The sequence below is a fragment of the Sorghum bicolor genome, chromosome 9 (assembly GCF_000003195.3).
Source record: "Sorghum bicolor cultivar BTx623 chromosome 9, Sorghum_bicolor_NCBIv3, whole genome shotgun sequence".
NCBI lineage: Eukaryota > Viridiplantae > Streptophyta > Magnoliopsida > Poales > Poaceae > Sorghum > Sorghum bicolor.
In genome coordinates, this window is record NC_012878.2 from 56,384,363 (window position 1) to 56,400,026 (window position 15,664).

Sequence of the window (15,664 nt, forward strand, 5' to 3'; positions counted from 1 at the left end):
TTGACTTATGGTGTAGAATGAATAATAGTTATATATATATATATATATATATATATATATATATATATATATATATATATATATATATATATATATATATATATATATATATATATATAAATATTTAATGTTACGGGAGTAACGACGCCGACTCATGAAGTAGTGAGACAGGCCACACGGCCCGAGGCGTTTGTCACTTTTGCCGTTCCTTTACCAGTTTTCTACCACCCGCATGCGGCTTTACTCCTCTGATTCTGCTCTGCTTTGGCTACCCTCTCTTTTGCTTCCTCCTCCGTTGACCATTGCTCAAGAACAATGCCTCGGCCAGATCTGATGGAGGTGGCAGAGGCAACCAATCTGGAGGCCGCGATTCTATGGCTGGTGCAAACCATCCTCGGAGCTCTTCTGCCAGGAAAACTTGCCGATTGGCTTCGTGAAGCCGGCCTCGCCGGTGCCATCGAGGAACTCAAATATGAGGTGGAGAGGATGGAGACGGTGGTTAATGGTGTCAATGGAAGGGCGGTCGGGAACAAGCCGCTTGCCCGCTCCCTCGCTCGTGTCAAGGAGCTCATGTATGACGCTGATGACGTGGTGGATGAACTTGACTATTACAGGCTCCAGCAACAGGTCGAAGGAGGTATGTAAGCATCCATCCTTGCGATTTGTGTTTGTTTCTACTGTTCTTCCTTCTAGAAATTGTGATCATAACTTTCTCCTTTCTCATCTGTCAGTTATGGTTGCTCCTGCTACTGAGCCGGAAGGCATGGTTGTTGGAGATGGAGCAGAGCAAGCAGTTGCATCGACCAATACTGTTGGTATACTTCGATCCTCGTGATTTGTGGTTTTCCTTTACAGTTCGGTTTTCCTTTTGAATAATCTGTGATTATAAACACGCCCTCGTACCATGTCATCGTTTACTCCTTTCTCTGTCAGTGATGCTTGCTCCTGCTATTGAACCGGAAGGCATGGTTGGAGATGGAGCAGAGCATGCTGATCCATCCGCTAGTACTGCTGATATATCGGCCAACAACGGGCGCAAAAATCGATCCAAGGAGCGGGACTATTTTCACATTACACCAGCGGTAAATGGACAACCTGGGAGAGCGAAGTGCATTGATTGTGGCACACAGGTTATTTTTAGTCACGGCACATCAGTTTTGCGCAAGCATCGTAACAGTGCTAGTTGCAAGAAAAAACGTGCAGCGATTGAAGAGGTGCCGAACTGTCCAAGGTACTGCTTACCCCTCAAGTTCTGGATTGCATCACTTTCGAATATCCAATTATGTCTGTTATGGTAAAAAAACAAGGGACCCAGTACATTGGTCATGCATAGAAGTTTTTATATGACCGTTTCATTTGTTTTGGAAAGAAATGATTGGTTCATTTAAACTATGACTTGCAGTGCAAATCTGAATTGTGCTAATAAATTTGGGATAACCAACCTGCGATCCTTTTCCTCTTGTAGTGCCGGCGATAGTATACAAAATGGTGCCACAATTTCAACTTATGATTTAGAGGGCAGAAAAAGAATGAGAATTGAGTACAGTGTATCTACTACCACACACCTCTGGGGCAAGGCCGATTTTTTTATAAGGATCCAGGAAATAGCTCTTGAGTTACGGAGCATCCGAGGCGATGTGATTGAGTATCTTAAGGACTCTGTTGCAAGGTCTGATCAGTACCAGAGTAACACCACCTCAGATGCACGAGTAAGAACATCAGGCTCTCTTCTTGGAAGAGTCTATGGAAGGTATATTGAGAAACAACGCATCATGAGTGTTATAGAAGATGCTAAGTCGGACAACATAACAGTACTAGCTATTGCGGGCATTGTAGGAGTTGGGAAGACGACTTTAGCTAAACTGGTATACAATGATGTATTTGTTAAAAGACAATATGAGCGAATATGGGTTTGGGTGTCCAACATCTTTGACGAAGTAAGAGTGACAAGGGAGATCTTAGATGTTGTTACTATGGCCAGCCATGAAGGATCTTGCAAAAAAGAAAGCTATGAAGGAGTCAGCAACTACTCGAAGCTTCTAGAGGTCTTAAAGAAACATATGCCATGTCTGTCCAAAAAGTTTCTACTTGTTCTAGATGATGTCTGTGACTGCATGGATCATTCCCAATGGGACGATCTCTTGGATGCATTGGGATCAAGTTGCATAAACGGTAATGTGATTATTGTGACAAGTAGAAATTTATCCGTTGCAAAAAGGCTAGGTACAGTCAAACCAGTTGAAGTAAGAGCTCTTGAAAATGATGATTTTTTGCAGTTCTTTAGAGCTTGTGCATTTGGTGATAACAATTACAAAGAGCATCCAGACACCAGCCAACAAATATGTGCAAAGTTGAAGGGAAACCCATTAGCAGCGAAAAGTGCCGTGGAAATGTTAAGAGAGCATCCTACTCTTGACCATTGGAAAAACATCATTAAGAATGGTATTTGGGAATCTATGCAACTCCGTGGAGGCATTGTGACTACATTGAAGAATATCTATTACCATCTACCCTACCATTTACAACAATGTTTCTTGGTGTGTTCTATATTCCCTAATAACCATCAATTTCATATTGATGGTTTGATCTCCATGTGGACATCATCGGGATTTGTGAAATCTATTGAGGTAGGACGAGATTATCTCAATGCTTTGGTCAACTTATGTTTCTTTGAGCAAGTTGGAACAGAATATGACTCAGAACAATGCTATGTTATGTGTGGTATGATGCATGAATTTGCGAGACTGATTTCAAGGACCGAGTTTGCAACTATAGATGGTTTCGAGTGCAAAGTGTTGCCAACCGTGCGCCATTTGTCAATTCAAATTGAAACTAATTTGGAGTACCATATAGATGAATGTGAGATCCTAATTCATAATGTGAAGTTTGAAGAAAAATTGCAAAGTATAGCTTCTTCATTGAGGAGATTGAGGACGGTGATCTTAATTGGGGACGATTCTTTATTCGTCCTGAAGTCCTTCCATACCTTTATTTCCAATTTGGTAAATTGTACCCATCTTCGCTACTTAAAACTTGGGAAGAAACTCATCAATGAATATTTGCCTATATCTCTAAGCAAGCTTTACCACCTTGAAATATTAGATGCTGGGTGCCGAGCAATTGTAAATGATCTCATAAGCATGAGGCATCTTGTTCTAACAAAGGGAGCATGCAGCCCTTCCTCCATAGCTAGGTATGCTAGCTTGCAGACGATCCATATTGAGGATTGTAAAGGATGGGAAGTACTCACATCTCTAGAAAGTCTGTCGTCTCTTACAAAGTTGAAGTTAAGGAATATGGTGGAAGTAACAGAGTTGTTAATACCTTCGTTAGAGGAGCTGGTGTTGACTGATATGCCAAAGTTGTATAGATGTTTCATCAATTCAGTGGAGGACTTGAACTCAAGTTTGAGGATCCTGAAGATCACAAGTTGCCAGGTACTTATGTCCTTTCCCCTCTTTGAGAGGGGTGAAAATTTTGAAATCGAGCAAAAGTCATGGTTGCCCAATGTTAGCAAGCTAACCGTCTATGGGTGTCCTCATTTAGTGGTATCAAATCCTGTACCACCATCAAGTAACTTTTGTAAATTTTTCATCGCAAATATTTTAACACTTCCAACCATGGAAGGATCATCAAACGGAGAAATGAAAATTGCAAGGCATCTTGTTCTCTCGAGATTCAAGGAGTTGTCACTGGACGACAAATTTTTGTCATTCCACAACCTGAAGACCATAACTCAATTGCAAATAGTGGGATTGATAATGAGTGTATTGTCTATGTCACCCAAAGGTCTCATGCAACTTGTCAGCTTGAAGAGGTTGGAAATATGCTACTGCAGAACAATTTTCTCTTCGGATGTTCCGTCAACGCAAGCCCATGAAGACATGGCAGCCACAGTTTTTGATGCCCTCCCATCTCTCGAGTGTCTCAAGATTATGTATTGTGGAATAACCGGAGAGTGGTTATCTGTGATGCTGCAACATGTGCGAGCCTTAGAGGAATTGTATCTAGAAAGTTGTAAGAAGATACCAGGGCTAATGATAGAAAGGGAAGACAGTAGTTTTTCAAATCTCACCTTGGCTCCACGTGCTTCGTCACAGGGAAATCCAGATTGTGCATCAAAAAGGTCATGTTCTGAACTCCTGTGCATTCCATCTAATCTCGTTCCCTCTCTCAAGAAGATGTCTATTAAATTTTGTGACCTAACAAAGTTCCAAGGAAACAAGGAAGGATTCTCTGGATTCACCTCTCTTGAGGAGTTAAGTATTTATGGATGCCACGAGCTGATACCGTCTTCGGTACATGGAGACGAAATCGATGAGAAAGCAAACGGAAGATGGCTTCTCCCGTGTTCACTTGGCGTATTGGATATCAGAGGCTTTTCCCTGGAAACGCTGCAGCCCTGCTTTCCGGGAGATCTGACCCGCCTCACGGTACTAGAAGTGTCAGATATCAATGCATTGAAATCTCTACAGCTGCATTCCTGCACAGCACTGGAAAAGCTGACAATTAGATATTGCGAATCGCTGGACGCACTAGAGGGTTTCCAATCCCTCTGCAGTCTCAAGTATTTGGAAGTATACAAATGCCCTGGTTTACCTCAATGTTTGGAGAGTCTATCAACGCAGGGTTATGAGCTGTGCCCTCGTTTGGAAAGCCTTCGGATTGACGACCCGTCTCTTCTTACCATGCCATTCTGCAAGCACCTTACCTATCTCCAATGCCTACAACTCGACGGCAAATATGGAGATATCGACGCGGCAGGACTAACATGGGAGCAAGAGGCAGCGCTTCAGCTCCTCACGTCCCTGCAAGAGCTCCGATTCGAAGATTACCGCAAACTCTCGGATCTTCCCGTGGGTCTGCATAGCCTTCTCTCTCTCAAGCGACTGGAGATCTTTTATTGCGAGAGTATCTCAAGGCTGCCACCATCGCTGGAAGAACTGGAGGTCTACGAGTGCAGCAAGGAGCTAGCCGAGCAGTGCAGAATGCTAGCAACAAACAAGCTAAAGGTAATTATCGATGATGAATATGTGAACTGATTACTGGGTGGCTTGTTTAGCAAACGTGTCTACCAGAACATCAAACGTTCCCGACATCGCGTTGACGCCTTGGAAGGTACATATGCTTCTACAGCTGACCATGTTTATCTTCAGGGTTTTTATACGTGGCTGTAATGCTGAAGTAAGAAGTCTCTTTACAGGCATTCAAAGCTACCATCATATGGCTGCAGTGGCTGTTGTCAGAACCAATAGGAGTACCGTACGAGTATTACAAGCTGTTCGAGCAAGTGTTGAAAGCCCCTCCTGTTTTTCCTAGGTGGCCCTGCTACAAGGCTTGTATTGGCCAAAGATGAGGGGCCAAAAATGTTTTTCTTTATTATACTCTGTAGACTAAAAAAACCTGGATTTGCTGTGCAAGGTTCTCTGGTTTTGCACAGGCTTTGTTCCACTTGTAAACCTTGTCCTAACGTGCTCATGTTGCTGAATACGGTTTTGGTCATAGGCTTGCCGCCTTGCTGAGATAGATGTCCATGTCATATGACTGAAAGAGGCCTGTTTAGTTCCCGTGGATGTTTCCTGTGTATTCTGTATACTACAGAAGGGACTCTAAGATATGTACAGCCCACTTTACATCATAGAGAAAATAGTTGGTGTAAATAATCGCACCACAACTTCCTTGCTAACACATGCAAAATGCTCTGAATCTACAGCATGACAATGCCCAGTTTTCGGCCTCTGATGTGATGAAGACAGGGCTAACATGATGGGTTTGAAGCAACCCGTTTCGCTCTGACCCTCTGTGCTAGAGATGAGGATTCATATTAATGATGGTGCAGCGATGCAGACAAGAAATGAGTTACACCAATCCACAAGAGTAGAATTTGCAACAGAAATAACAATCTTATATTCAAACTTTTTTTCGCATCAGTAGAACTACAAAAAACACAGTTCCTCAATTCATCTAAAACCACACACACTCAAATTATATTGACTTGTCGTAGGATCATACATGTTCTATGTGCTGATTTTTGTGATCACGTCAACCGAACCATCTAAATGATACATTCATGGCTCAAAAAATATTTATCTATACACTTAATTTTTACTGAAAAAATACTCATTACAAAGATCTATATATTCTAGAACAATACAGATGACAAGTTTGGCACAAGAACCACAATGCCGAACACCTAATTTTCAGCTAGATCGATAGAAGACTTGAGGTTAAATACCATCTACTAGAGCTAACTCCGCGCAAAACCAATCTTGTGAAATTATTTGGGAAACAAATAGTCCATGCTCTAATGATGAATCCATTAGTTTTGTATGGAGGGATGCCCCATTGTTTTGCCAGGTTGTTGACACCCATTGCCACTTGGACAGAAAACCTACAGATTTGGTAGAGGTAGCGACATCTGCCAGAAAAGAGGACATTAAAAGCAAACAAACAGAGAAACAAAGTTCTCAAGGAACAACTTAATATTATTTTTGTCAAGATAAATGAGCTGGGAAATCCATCAATACATGGTTAGTTAATTATTCCTTCATGAAGCAGGACATTAAAAGCAAACAAACAGAGAAACAAAATTCTCAAGGAACTACTTAATGCAGCTGGGAACTACTTAATATTATTTTTGTCAAGATAAATGAGCTGGGAAATCCATCAATACATGGTTAGTTATTTATTCCTTCATGCAGCAGGACATTAAAAGCAAACAAACAAAGAAACAAAGTTCTCATGGAATTACTTAATATTATTTTTGTCAAGATAAATGAGCTGGGAAATCCATCAATACATGGTTAGTTATTTATTCCTTCATGCAGCAAGAATTTACAACAAGTAAACTTAATCTGTCCACAGACTATACTTCACTTAAGATTTCTTGTTTGCAACTATATATTCAGAGTAGGTCAAAACATGCCCAAATATGGATGCATATCAGTTTTGGAGTTTTCCTTTAGCATTTTCTCCAGTACTCTCATAGAAGAACACTTAAGGTGGTAGATCTCAAGCAATGCAACATATCAAAATCAGAATGAATATAAGGCAGGAGACAGATGACTGAAATGGACAGTTCCTATAGAGTTGATGATTTGTATAGGCCACAATGTCATGAATAAAAGAGAGGTCACTAACCTTATGCATCCAACTCTACTGTTCGATGATCCAAAGTCCAAACATAACGTGATGTTGCCTTCTCAAAAACTCACCTGATTATGCAACTGCCCGATGGTCCCTTTCTCTGCATACAAGCAACTATTTATTCAGTTCAGAACTTTGAACACAACACTGAGGTTCCCATGAGGCCACGGCCAATTTTCTAGGAATAAGTACGTCAATATAGCAGTGAATAAAACTTCTTATAGAAGTGGATGAGTGCAGTGTGAAGATGAACACACAAGTAATATACATTCAGGGCAAACCTCAATTTCATGAAAACCAGTCCTGTAGCATGAAAGACTATTGCTACCAATTGAGGAGAAAATCCTTTTAAATTAAACAAAAAGAAACTAATTAGCTCGGTTTGAGCATACAACATGGATAGAAATGTATGAATATATTTTTTATTATATTGAGGCAGTAGGAGGTAGTTACTGGAGTAAGATTCATAGATGACAAGAAAATGTACACACTGTGGACCTGGTTTGATAGCACGAAATACATAAATGATATCTGTTGAGTCGCATTGCAGGCCACCATAAACATCATGATCTACACATGGATGCAAATTCCAACTGGGAGACATACCTCTGGGCGTGATGTAGGCTGGGGTGCTGCAAAACAATGAGAAGAGGAATAGGATTAATCTGACAGAGACCATAGTGTCGGTAGTTTAGCGCAGAGCACGATTAGGAACCCAGAAGAAATCCTGGCTGGGACGACTCCTCCATGGGCTCATCCGTGTCCATCTGTGAGCTATCCTCCTTGCCTAGGAACGCCTCGAAGGGCGTGAGCCCAGCGGCTGTGGCGTCGGAGCGGCAGTCGGATAGGAAGCAGATGAGGGAGACGTGCTCCAGCTGCATCGGGGGCTCACCCGACGGCGAGCTCCCCACTGCTGTCGCGACCTTCGCCTTCACCGCCGTCCCGCCGGGGTCGCAGTGGCATGGCGCGCATTGTCGCTGCGCGGCCGCGGGGTCTTCGTCGTCAGCATCGCCGGCGGACGAGCGGCGAGTCAGTCGGAGGAAGAACCCCACGGACTGGGCCCTGGGCCGGCATACTCGTTTGGGCTACTGGCCCACAGCATAGACTAGTCGATGCTTTGTCTGAAGAACCCCACGGACTGAACGTGCTCTCCCATTGCTTCCTCCTCCGTTGACCACCGCTCAAGAACAATGCTTCGGCAAGATCTGCTGGAGGCAGGAGAGGAAAACGCAGTGTTGGGCGCGATTCTATGGCTGGCGCAAACCATCCTCGAAACTCTTCTGCCCACCGGCGAGCTTGACGCATGGCTTCAACGAGCTGGACTCACAAGCGCCATCGGAGAACTCAAGTCTGAGGTGGAGAGGATAGAGACGGTGGTTAATGGTGTGGAGGGGAGGGCGGTCGGGAACAAGCCGCTTGCCCGCTCTCTTGCTCGTGTCAAGGAGCTCATGTATGACGCCGACGACGTTGTGGATGAACTTGACTATTGCAGGCTCCAGCAACAGGTCCAAGGAGGTACATGTACATCTTGTTTACAGTTCTTTCTTCTGAAAACTGTGATGATAGTAACTTTCTCGTTTCTCTGTCAGCTGCTATTGAGCAGGAAGGCATAGTTGTAAATGCAGCAGAGCAAGTAGATGCATCGGCCAATGCTGTTGGTATACATCGATCCTTGTATTTTGTGATGATAGTTTTTTTTCTTCTTTTGAATAAACTGTGATTATAAACGCGCTTACCATGTCACCGATTTCTCCTTTCTCTGTCAGTTATGCTTGCTCCTGCTATTGTGCCAGAAGACATGGTTGGAGATGGAGATAGTAGAGCTGGAGCAGAGCACGTAGCTGCATCGGCTAGTACTGCTGGTATATCAGACAATAACGCCCGAAAAAATCGTTCCAAGGAGCGGGACTATTTTCACATTACACCAGCCGTTAATGGACAGCCTGCGAGAGCCAAGTGCATTGACTGTGGTACACAGGTTGCTTTTAGTTACGGGACGTCAGTTTTGCGCAAACATCGCAACAGTGCCAGTTGCAAGAAGAAACGTGCAGCGGTTGAAGAGGCGTCGAATTGTCCAAGGTACTACCTATCCCTCAAGTTCTGCATTGCATCACTTTTCCAGTATCTAATTATGTTAGTTAAGGGAAAAAACAAGACCTAGTGGCTTCGTGTGATCTGTGATGCATAGAAGTTTTTACAGGATCATTTCATTTAAACTATATGTCCTGTGCAACTCTGAATTATGGTAATAAATTTCTAATAAGCAACTTGTGATACTTTTCCTCTTGCAGTGCCATCGATAGTGTACAAAATTGTGCCATAACTTTGAATAGTACTGATTCGGAGTGCAGAAAAAGAATGAGAATTGAGAGCAATGTAGCCACTGCTACACACTCCTGGGACAAGGCCAATTTTTTTGAAAAGGATACACGAAATAGCTCTTGAGTTAGGAAGTTTCCGGGGCTATGTGATTGAGTATCTCAAGGACTCTATTGCAAGTTTTAATCACTATCATCAGAGTAACAACACCTTAGATACAGGAGTAAGGACATCAGGCTCTCCTCCTGGAGAAGTGTATGGAAGGTACAAGGATAAAAACAAGATCATGAGTGTGATTGAAGCTGCTAAGTCAGACAACATAACTGTACTGCCTATTGTGGGAGTTGTAGGAGTTGGGAAGACAACTTTAGCTAAACTTGTATACAATGATGGACTTGTGAAAAACCAATTTGAGCGAATATGGGTTTGGGTGTCCAGCAACTTTGATGAATTAAGAGTGACAAGGGAGATATTAGATGCTATTACCCTAGACAGCCATGGAGGATCTCCTCGCGTAGGAAGCTATGAAGGAGTAAGCAACTACACAAAGCTTCAAGAAGTCTTAAAGAATCATATGGCATGTCTACCCAAAAAGTTCATGCTTGTTCTAGATGACGTCAATGACTGCATGGATGATTCTCGATGGAAAGATCTGTTGGATGCTTTGGGATCAAGTTGTACAAAGGGTAATGTAATTATTGTGACAGCTAGAAATCTCTGAGCAAATGAAGTTTTGCCTATATCTCTGAGCAAATATTACCATCTTGAGGTACTAGATGTTGGTCAACCAGTTATTGTTGATGGTACCAGTGATCTTGTCAACATGAGGAATCTTATTCTCTCAAAGGGAGCATGCGGTGTTTCCTCCCCAGCATGGTTTTCTTGCTTGCAGACAATCCATCTAGAAGATCATGAAGGATGGGAAATACTTCCGTCTCTAGAAAGGCTATCACATCTTACAAAGTTGAAGTTAAGGAATCTGCCTAATGTAACAGAAATGTCGATTCCTTCGTTGGAGGAGCTGGTGTTGATTGATATGCGAAAGTTAGATAGATGTTTGTCCAATTCAGTGAGGGACCTGAACTCAAGTTTGAGGGTACTGGAGATCAGGGCATGCTGGGTACTAAAAGCCTTTCCCCTCTTTGAGAGCTATGAAAAATTTGGAATCGGGCAGAAGTCATGGTTGCCAAATATTAGTGAGCTGACTATCCATGAATGTCCTCATTTAGTGCTATCAAATCCTCTTCCACCTTCAAGTAGCTTGTGTAAATTATCGATCAGAGATGTTTCAACACTTCCAACAATTGAGGGATCATCAAATGGGGAAGTGAAATTTGTATTATGTGGTGATTCATCTTTCATTGAGTTGCTGGACGAGAACGACAGCATGTTGTTATTTGACAACCTGAGGACCATAACTAGATTAAAAATAGTGGGCTGCGGAAACCTATGGTCTTTTTCATTTGAGTGTTCCCCTTCGGATGTTCCATCAGCGCATGCCCATGAAGACATGGCAGACACAGATTTTGATGCCTTAGAGGAATTGCATCTAGTTAGTTGTAAGCAAACAACAGGGCTGTTGATAGAAGGGGAAGAGGATAGTTTATCAAATCTCACCTCGGCTCCACGTGCTCCGTCACAGGGAAATCCAGATTGTGCATCAAAAAGCTCATGTTCCGAACTCCTGTACATTCCATCTTATTCCGTTCCGTCTCTCAATAAGATGTCTATTGAAGATTGTGAGCTAATAAAGTTCCAAGGAAACAAGGAAGGTTTCTCTAGGTTCACCTCTCTTGAGGAGCTAAGAATTGTTGATTGCCCCGAGCTGATACCGTCTTTGGTGCATGAATACGAAATCGATGACCAGGCAAACAGAAGATGGCTTCTCCCGTGTTCACTAGGCGTATTGGATATCAGAGGCGTTTCCCTAGAAACACTGCAGCCCAGCTTTTCAGGAGATCTGACCCGCCTCACAGTACTAAAAGTGTCAAGAATCCATGCATTGAAGTCTCTACAGCTGCATTCCTGCACAGCACTGGAAAAGCTGACAATTGGACTTTGCGAATCGCTGGACGCACTAGAGGGCTTCCAATCCCTCCGCAATCTCAGGTATTTGAAAGTATACGGATGTGCGCAATGGCAAAGTCCATTGGTTGGGGGGCTTCCATCCAGGGTTCAAATCCTGGGTGCGGCACTTTATTCTGGATTTATTCCAGGATTTTTCGGCGCTATGCATTAAGTGGTAGGCGACGTGCCCGTCGACAGCGAGGCGCCTGTGGTGACTTCGTGAACTTCAAGATTTGCCGGCTCAGTCCTTCGAAGGTGCTCATAGGGGTAGGGTTTGCGTACGTGTGTTCATAGGGGTGAGTGTGCGTGCGTGTTGAGTGTCTGCGTTGTACTGTGTAATCTAAAAAAAAAAGAAAGTATACGGATGCCCAAGCTTACCTCAATGTTTGAAGAGTCTATCAACGCAGGTTTACGAGCTGTGCCCTCGTTTGGAACGGCTTCGGTTCAGCGACCTTTCTCTTCTTACCAAGCCATTCTGCAAGCACCTCACCTCTCTCCAATGCCTACAACTCGAGTACAGATATAAAGATAACGACGCGGCAGGACTAACATGGGAGCAAGAGGCAGCGCTTCAGCTCCTCGCGTCCCTGCAACACCTCCAATTCCATGGTTACCACAAACTCTCGGATCTTCCCGTGGGTCTGCATAGCCTTCTCTCTCTCAAGCGACTGCAGATCTTTTATTGCCCCAATATCTCAAGGCTGCTAGAAAGGGGCCTCCCACCTTCGCTGGAAGAACTGGAGGTCTGCGGCTGCAGTGAGCTGCTAACCAAGCAAGTCAGAAAGCTAGCAACAAGCAAGCTAAAGGTAATAATCAATGGGAACTATGTGAACTGATTACTGGGTGGCTTTTTAAGCACACGTTTCACCACATCACCTTAGAAGGTACATATGCTTCTGCTGCTAACCATGTTTATCTTCAGGGTTCTTATACATGGCTGTCATTCTGAAGTAAGAAGTCTTTTGCAGGCATTCAAGCTGGCACTGTGGCTGTAATGACTGTTGTCACAATCTAGGAGTATCATCATACTACTACTACTACTATTACAAGCTGTTTGGAAGTGTTGAAAGCATCCCTATTTCTCCTAGGTGACCTGATACAAGGACGAGAGGCCAAAAATGTTGGTCTTTATCATACTCTGTAGCCTCAAAAACCTGGATTTTCTTTTGGTGCAAGATTTGCTTCTGCACAGACTTTGTTTCACTTGTAAACCTTGTCCTAACGTGGTCATGTTGCTGAATACGGTTTTTTGTGAACAGGGCGTTGCTGAGATGTCTGAAAGCAGCGACTGAAAATAGCCTGTTTTCGTTTCCATGGATGTTTACTGATTATTCTGTAGATAAGGGACTCCAAGATATGTGCAATCCATTTTTCATCATAATGAAAAGAGTTGGTGTAAATAACCGTATCCTCAATTTTCTTGCTAAACATGTAAAATACTCTGAACCTACAGCACCAGTGTCCAGTTTTCAGCCTCTGATGTGATGAATGGGGTTTCTCTCTGACTCTGTGTGCTAGCAATTAGGATCGACTGTTTCAAAAAAAAAAGAGGATTGAGAATTTATATTGTATTGAAACCACATACACGTAATTCTTTTACTAATTTCCCAGTTTCAAAAGTTATTTCCAGCCTTGGTAAGGTAGGCATCAATCTAGACTCTTCAGATGTAGCTATCTTAAAAAATCTAGAAGCTGATAGTTTGGTCCTCCATGCTAATAAAAAAAGAAGTATCCCTAAATGTAAGTACTCCAGCATAGACAGTGATGAGAACGGGAAGAATGACTCGAGGCAGTTCTCAGCCACGCTTGTGGAAATCTTAATGAGAACATGCTGGATACGGAGAATGATAAAATCATAGATCTCTCTCATCTTCGTCGTAAGAAAAAATATAACAAAGCCAAAAATACAAACAAAGGCAGACTTCCCCAAAAGCCTAAGACTCCCTCCAAAATTATTCTAAAATGAAAGGAGTTTTCTAGAATAGCAGAGGTCTGGCAGACTTGGCTAAACACAGATTCTTGGCTGAATTAGTTAAAGAAGAGCAAATTAATTTTATCGCTGTCTCTGAAACTGGCGGGATTCTTTCCCGGGTCATGTCCTCAAAAATCTTTGTGGGGGTCATGACTTTCTTTGGCACACCATGGCTCCTCATGGTAGATTAGGGGGTATTCTGCTAGGTGTGGACCTAAATGTTTTTGATATTGGAGCCATCGATGAGGGAGATTTCTATGTAAAGTTCACCCTCAGATGCAAATTAAATGACTTCAAGTTTAATTTATATTCAGTCTTTGGGCTAGCTCAAGCATAGAACAAAAGTGCTTTCCTAGTGGAACTCGCCAACACTTGCTCCAAAGAAACTCTTCCGTATATCATAGGGGTGGGGACTTTAATACAATGCGAGGTCCTGAGGATAAGAGTTCAGGGGATTTTAACCCCAAATGGCCTAATCTTTTTAATGCTGTCATCGAATCCTTGGATTTTAATGAGATTGTGATGCCAGTATACTTGGACGGGGCCAGGGGATTATCCAACTTTCGAAAAGTTAGATAGAGTCCTTGTAAGCACTAAATGGGAATCTCAATTCCCGCTGACGACTGTTGAATCTAGAGAGAGAGAGAGAAATATTTCAGATCATACTCCCCTAGTGCTTAACACAGGAGCCTCAACCCATCAGCTCCAAAACTGTCCTTTCAAATTTGAGAGAGGCTGGTTGATACGTGACGAATTTTATAACATGGTTGCAAATATTTGGGAAGCCCCATGCTCTGAGTTGACCCTGCTTGAATGTTGGCAGTCAAAAATCCGTAGGCTTAGACAATATCTAAGAGGCTAGGCTAAACACACTGCAGGGACATACATAAAGGAGAAAAAAACCCTGCTAGCTCATTTAGAGATTCTAGAAAAGAAAGCTGAGGATACTCACCTCTCTGATCAAGCGCCTAGTTACCCTTCTGAGAGAAGAGGAACTGAAATGGTATGAGCAAGCCAAAGTCAAAACGCTATTGGAGGGAGATGCTAACACTCTTTCTTCCATCTAGTGGCTAATGGGAAACATCGTAAGCAACACATCTATAAACTTGAAGATGATCAAGGTACGATAGTTGGGAACATGCGCCTCAAAAGTCATATTACCACGTATTATAAAAAATCTCTTTGGGCCACCTGAACACTCCAAGATCACACTTATGAAAGACCAAATTTTAGATATTCCACAAGTATCCCCAGAAGAAAATGATATCCTTATTAGTCCTTTCACCGAATCTGAGGTGAGGGATGCAGTATTCCAAATGGAGAATAATAAAGCTCTAGGCCCAGATGGATTCCCTGCAGAATTCTATCAGGTGTTTTGGGGAGTTATCAAGGACGACCTTCTACACCTCTTTGCTGGAGGCTCTCGAACTTTATAGCCTGAATTTTGGAATCATTACCTTAATTCCAAAAATTCAAAATGCTACTAAAATTCAGCAATATAGACCAATTTATGTCCTCAATGTGAGCTTTAAAATATTCACAAAAGTAGGCACAAATAGGCTGAATATGGTCGCAAAAATTGTGGTGAGCCCAATGCAGACTGCCTTTATGCCGGGCAGGAATATCATGGAAGGAGTAGTGGTATTGCACGAAACTATTCATGAGTTACATACTAAAAAACAATATGGGGTCATCTTCAAAATTGATTTCGAAAAGGCATATGATAAAGTCAAGTGGTCTTTCTTACATCAAACCTTACGCATGAAAGGTTTCTCCCCTAAATGGTGTAGGTGGGTAGAGAGTATGGTCACTGGGGGAAGTGTGAGGATCAAACGTGGTCTCAGGCAGGGAGATCCTATGTCCCCCATCTTATTTGACATCGTCGCTGATATGCCAGCTCTTCTTATTAATAGAGCAAAAGCCGATGGACAAATAAGAGGAGTCACCCCCACCTTGTTGATGATGGTTTATCTATTCTACAATATGCAGATGACATCATTATCTTCCTAGACCACGACCTAGAATAAGCAAAGAATCTAAAACTTTTGCTATGTGCTTTCGAACAATTATCTAGGCTTAAGATCAACTTTTACAAGAGTGAAATTTTCTGCTATAGTGCAGCTAAAGAGATGGAGCCTTATTATACCAGTCTTTTTGGGT

General features: G+C 42.6%; 2 protein-coding genes across 3 annotated transcripts; both read left to right on the forward strand.

Moving 5' to 3' along the window:
• On the forward strand, nucleotides 201-5,490 carry LOC110430286 (putative disease resistance protein RGA3). 2 transcript variants are annotated; one of them, XM_021447699.1, is made up of 5 exons: nucleotides 201-637; nucleotides 732-815; nucleotides 934-1,231; nucleotides 1,403-5,118; nucleotides 5,204-5,490. In XM_021447699.1, exons 1-4 carry the CDS (start codon nucleotides 316-318, stop codon nucleotides 5,040-5,042), a joined length of 4,344 nt encoding a protein of 1,447 aa, XP_021303374.1. In that variant the 5' UTR covers nucleotides 201-315; the 3' UTR covers nucleotides 5,043-5,118; nucleotides 5,204-5,490. The 2 variants fall into 2 exon arrangements, with proteins under 2 accessions (XP_021303374.1, XP_021303375.1); XM_021447700.1 differs by having other exon boundaries at nucleotides 1,466-5,118.
• On the forward strand, nucleotides 8,522-12,772 carry LOC8061108. The gene is made up of 5 exons (XM_021447701.1): nucleotides 8,522-8,661; nucleotides 8,736-8,804; nucleotides 8,913-9,225; nucleotides 9,438-12,416; nucleotides 12,501-12,772. The coding sequence occupies exon 4, from the start codon at nucleotides 10,289-10,291 to the stop codon at nucleotides 11,702-11,704; it is 1,416 nt and encodes a 471-aa protein (XP_021303376.1). The 5' UTR covers nucleotides 8,522-8,661; nucleotides 8,736-8,804; nucleotides 8,913-9,225; nucleotides 9,438-10,288; the 3' UTR covers nucleotides 11,705-12,416; nucleotides 12,501-12,772.

What these genes read in the sequence shown, in the direction of transcription:
- LOC8061108 (XM_021447701.1), top strand. Translation starts at nt 10,289, where the DNA reads ATGAGGAATCTTATTCTCTCAAAGGGAGCATGCGGTGTTTCCTCCCCA.
- LOC110430286 (XM_021447699.1), top strand. Translation starts at nt 316, where the DNA reads ATGCCTCGGCCAGATCTGATGGAGGTGGCAGAGGCAACCAATCTGGAG. An exon ending in TGCATCGACCAATACTGTTG is followed by an intron (nt 816 to 933) that starts GTATACTTCGAT and finishes TTTCTCTGTCAG; the next exon opens with TGATGCTTGCTCCTGCTATT. An exon ending in GAGGTGCCGAACTGTCCAAG is followed by an intron (nt 1,232 to 1,402) that starts GTACTGCTTACC and finishes TATGACTTGCAG; the next exon opens with TGCAAATCTGAATTGTGCTA.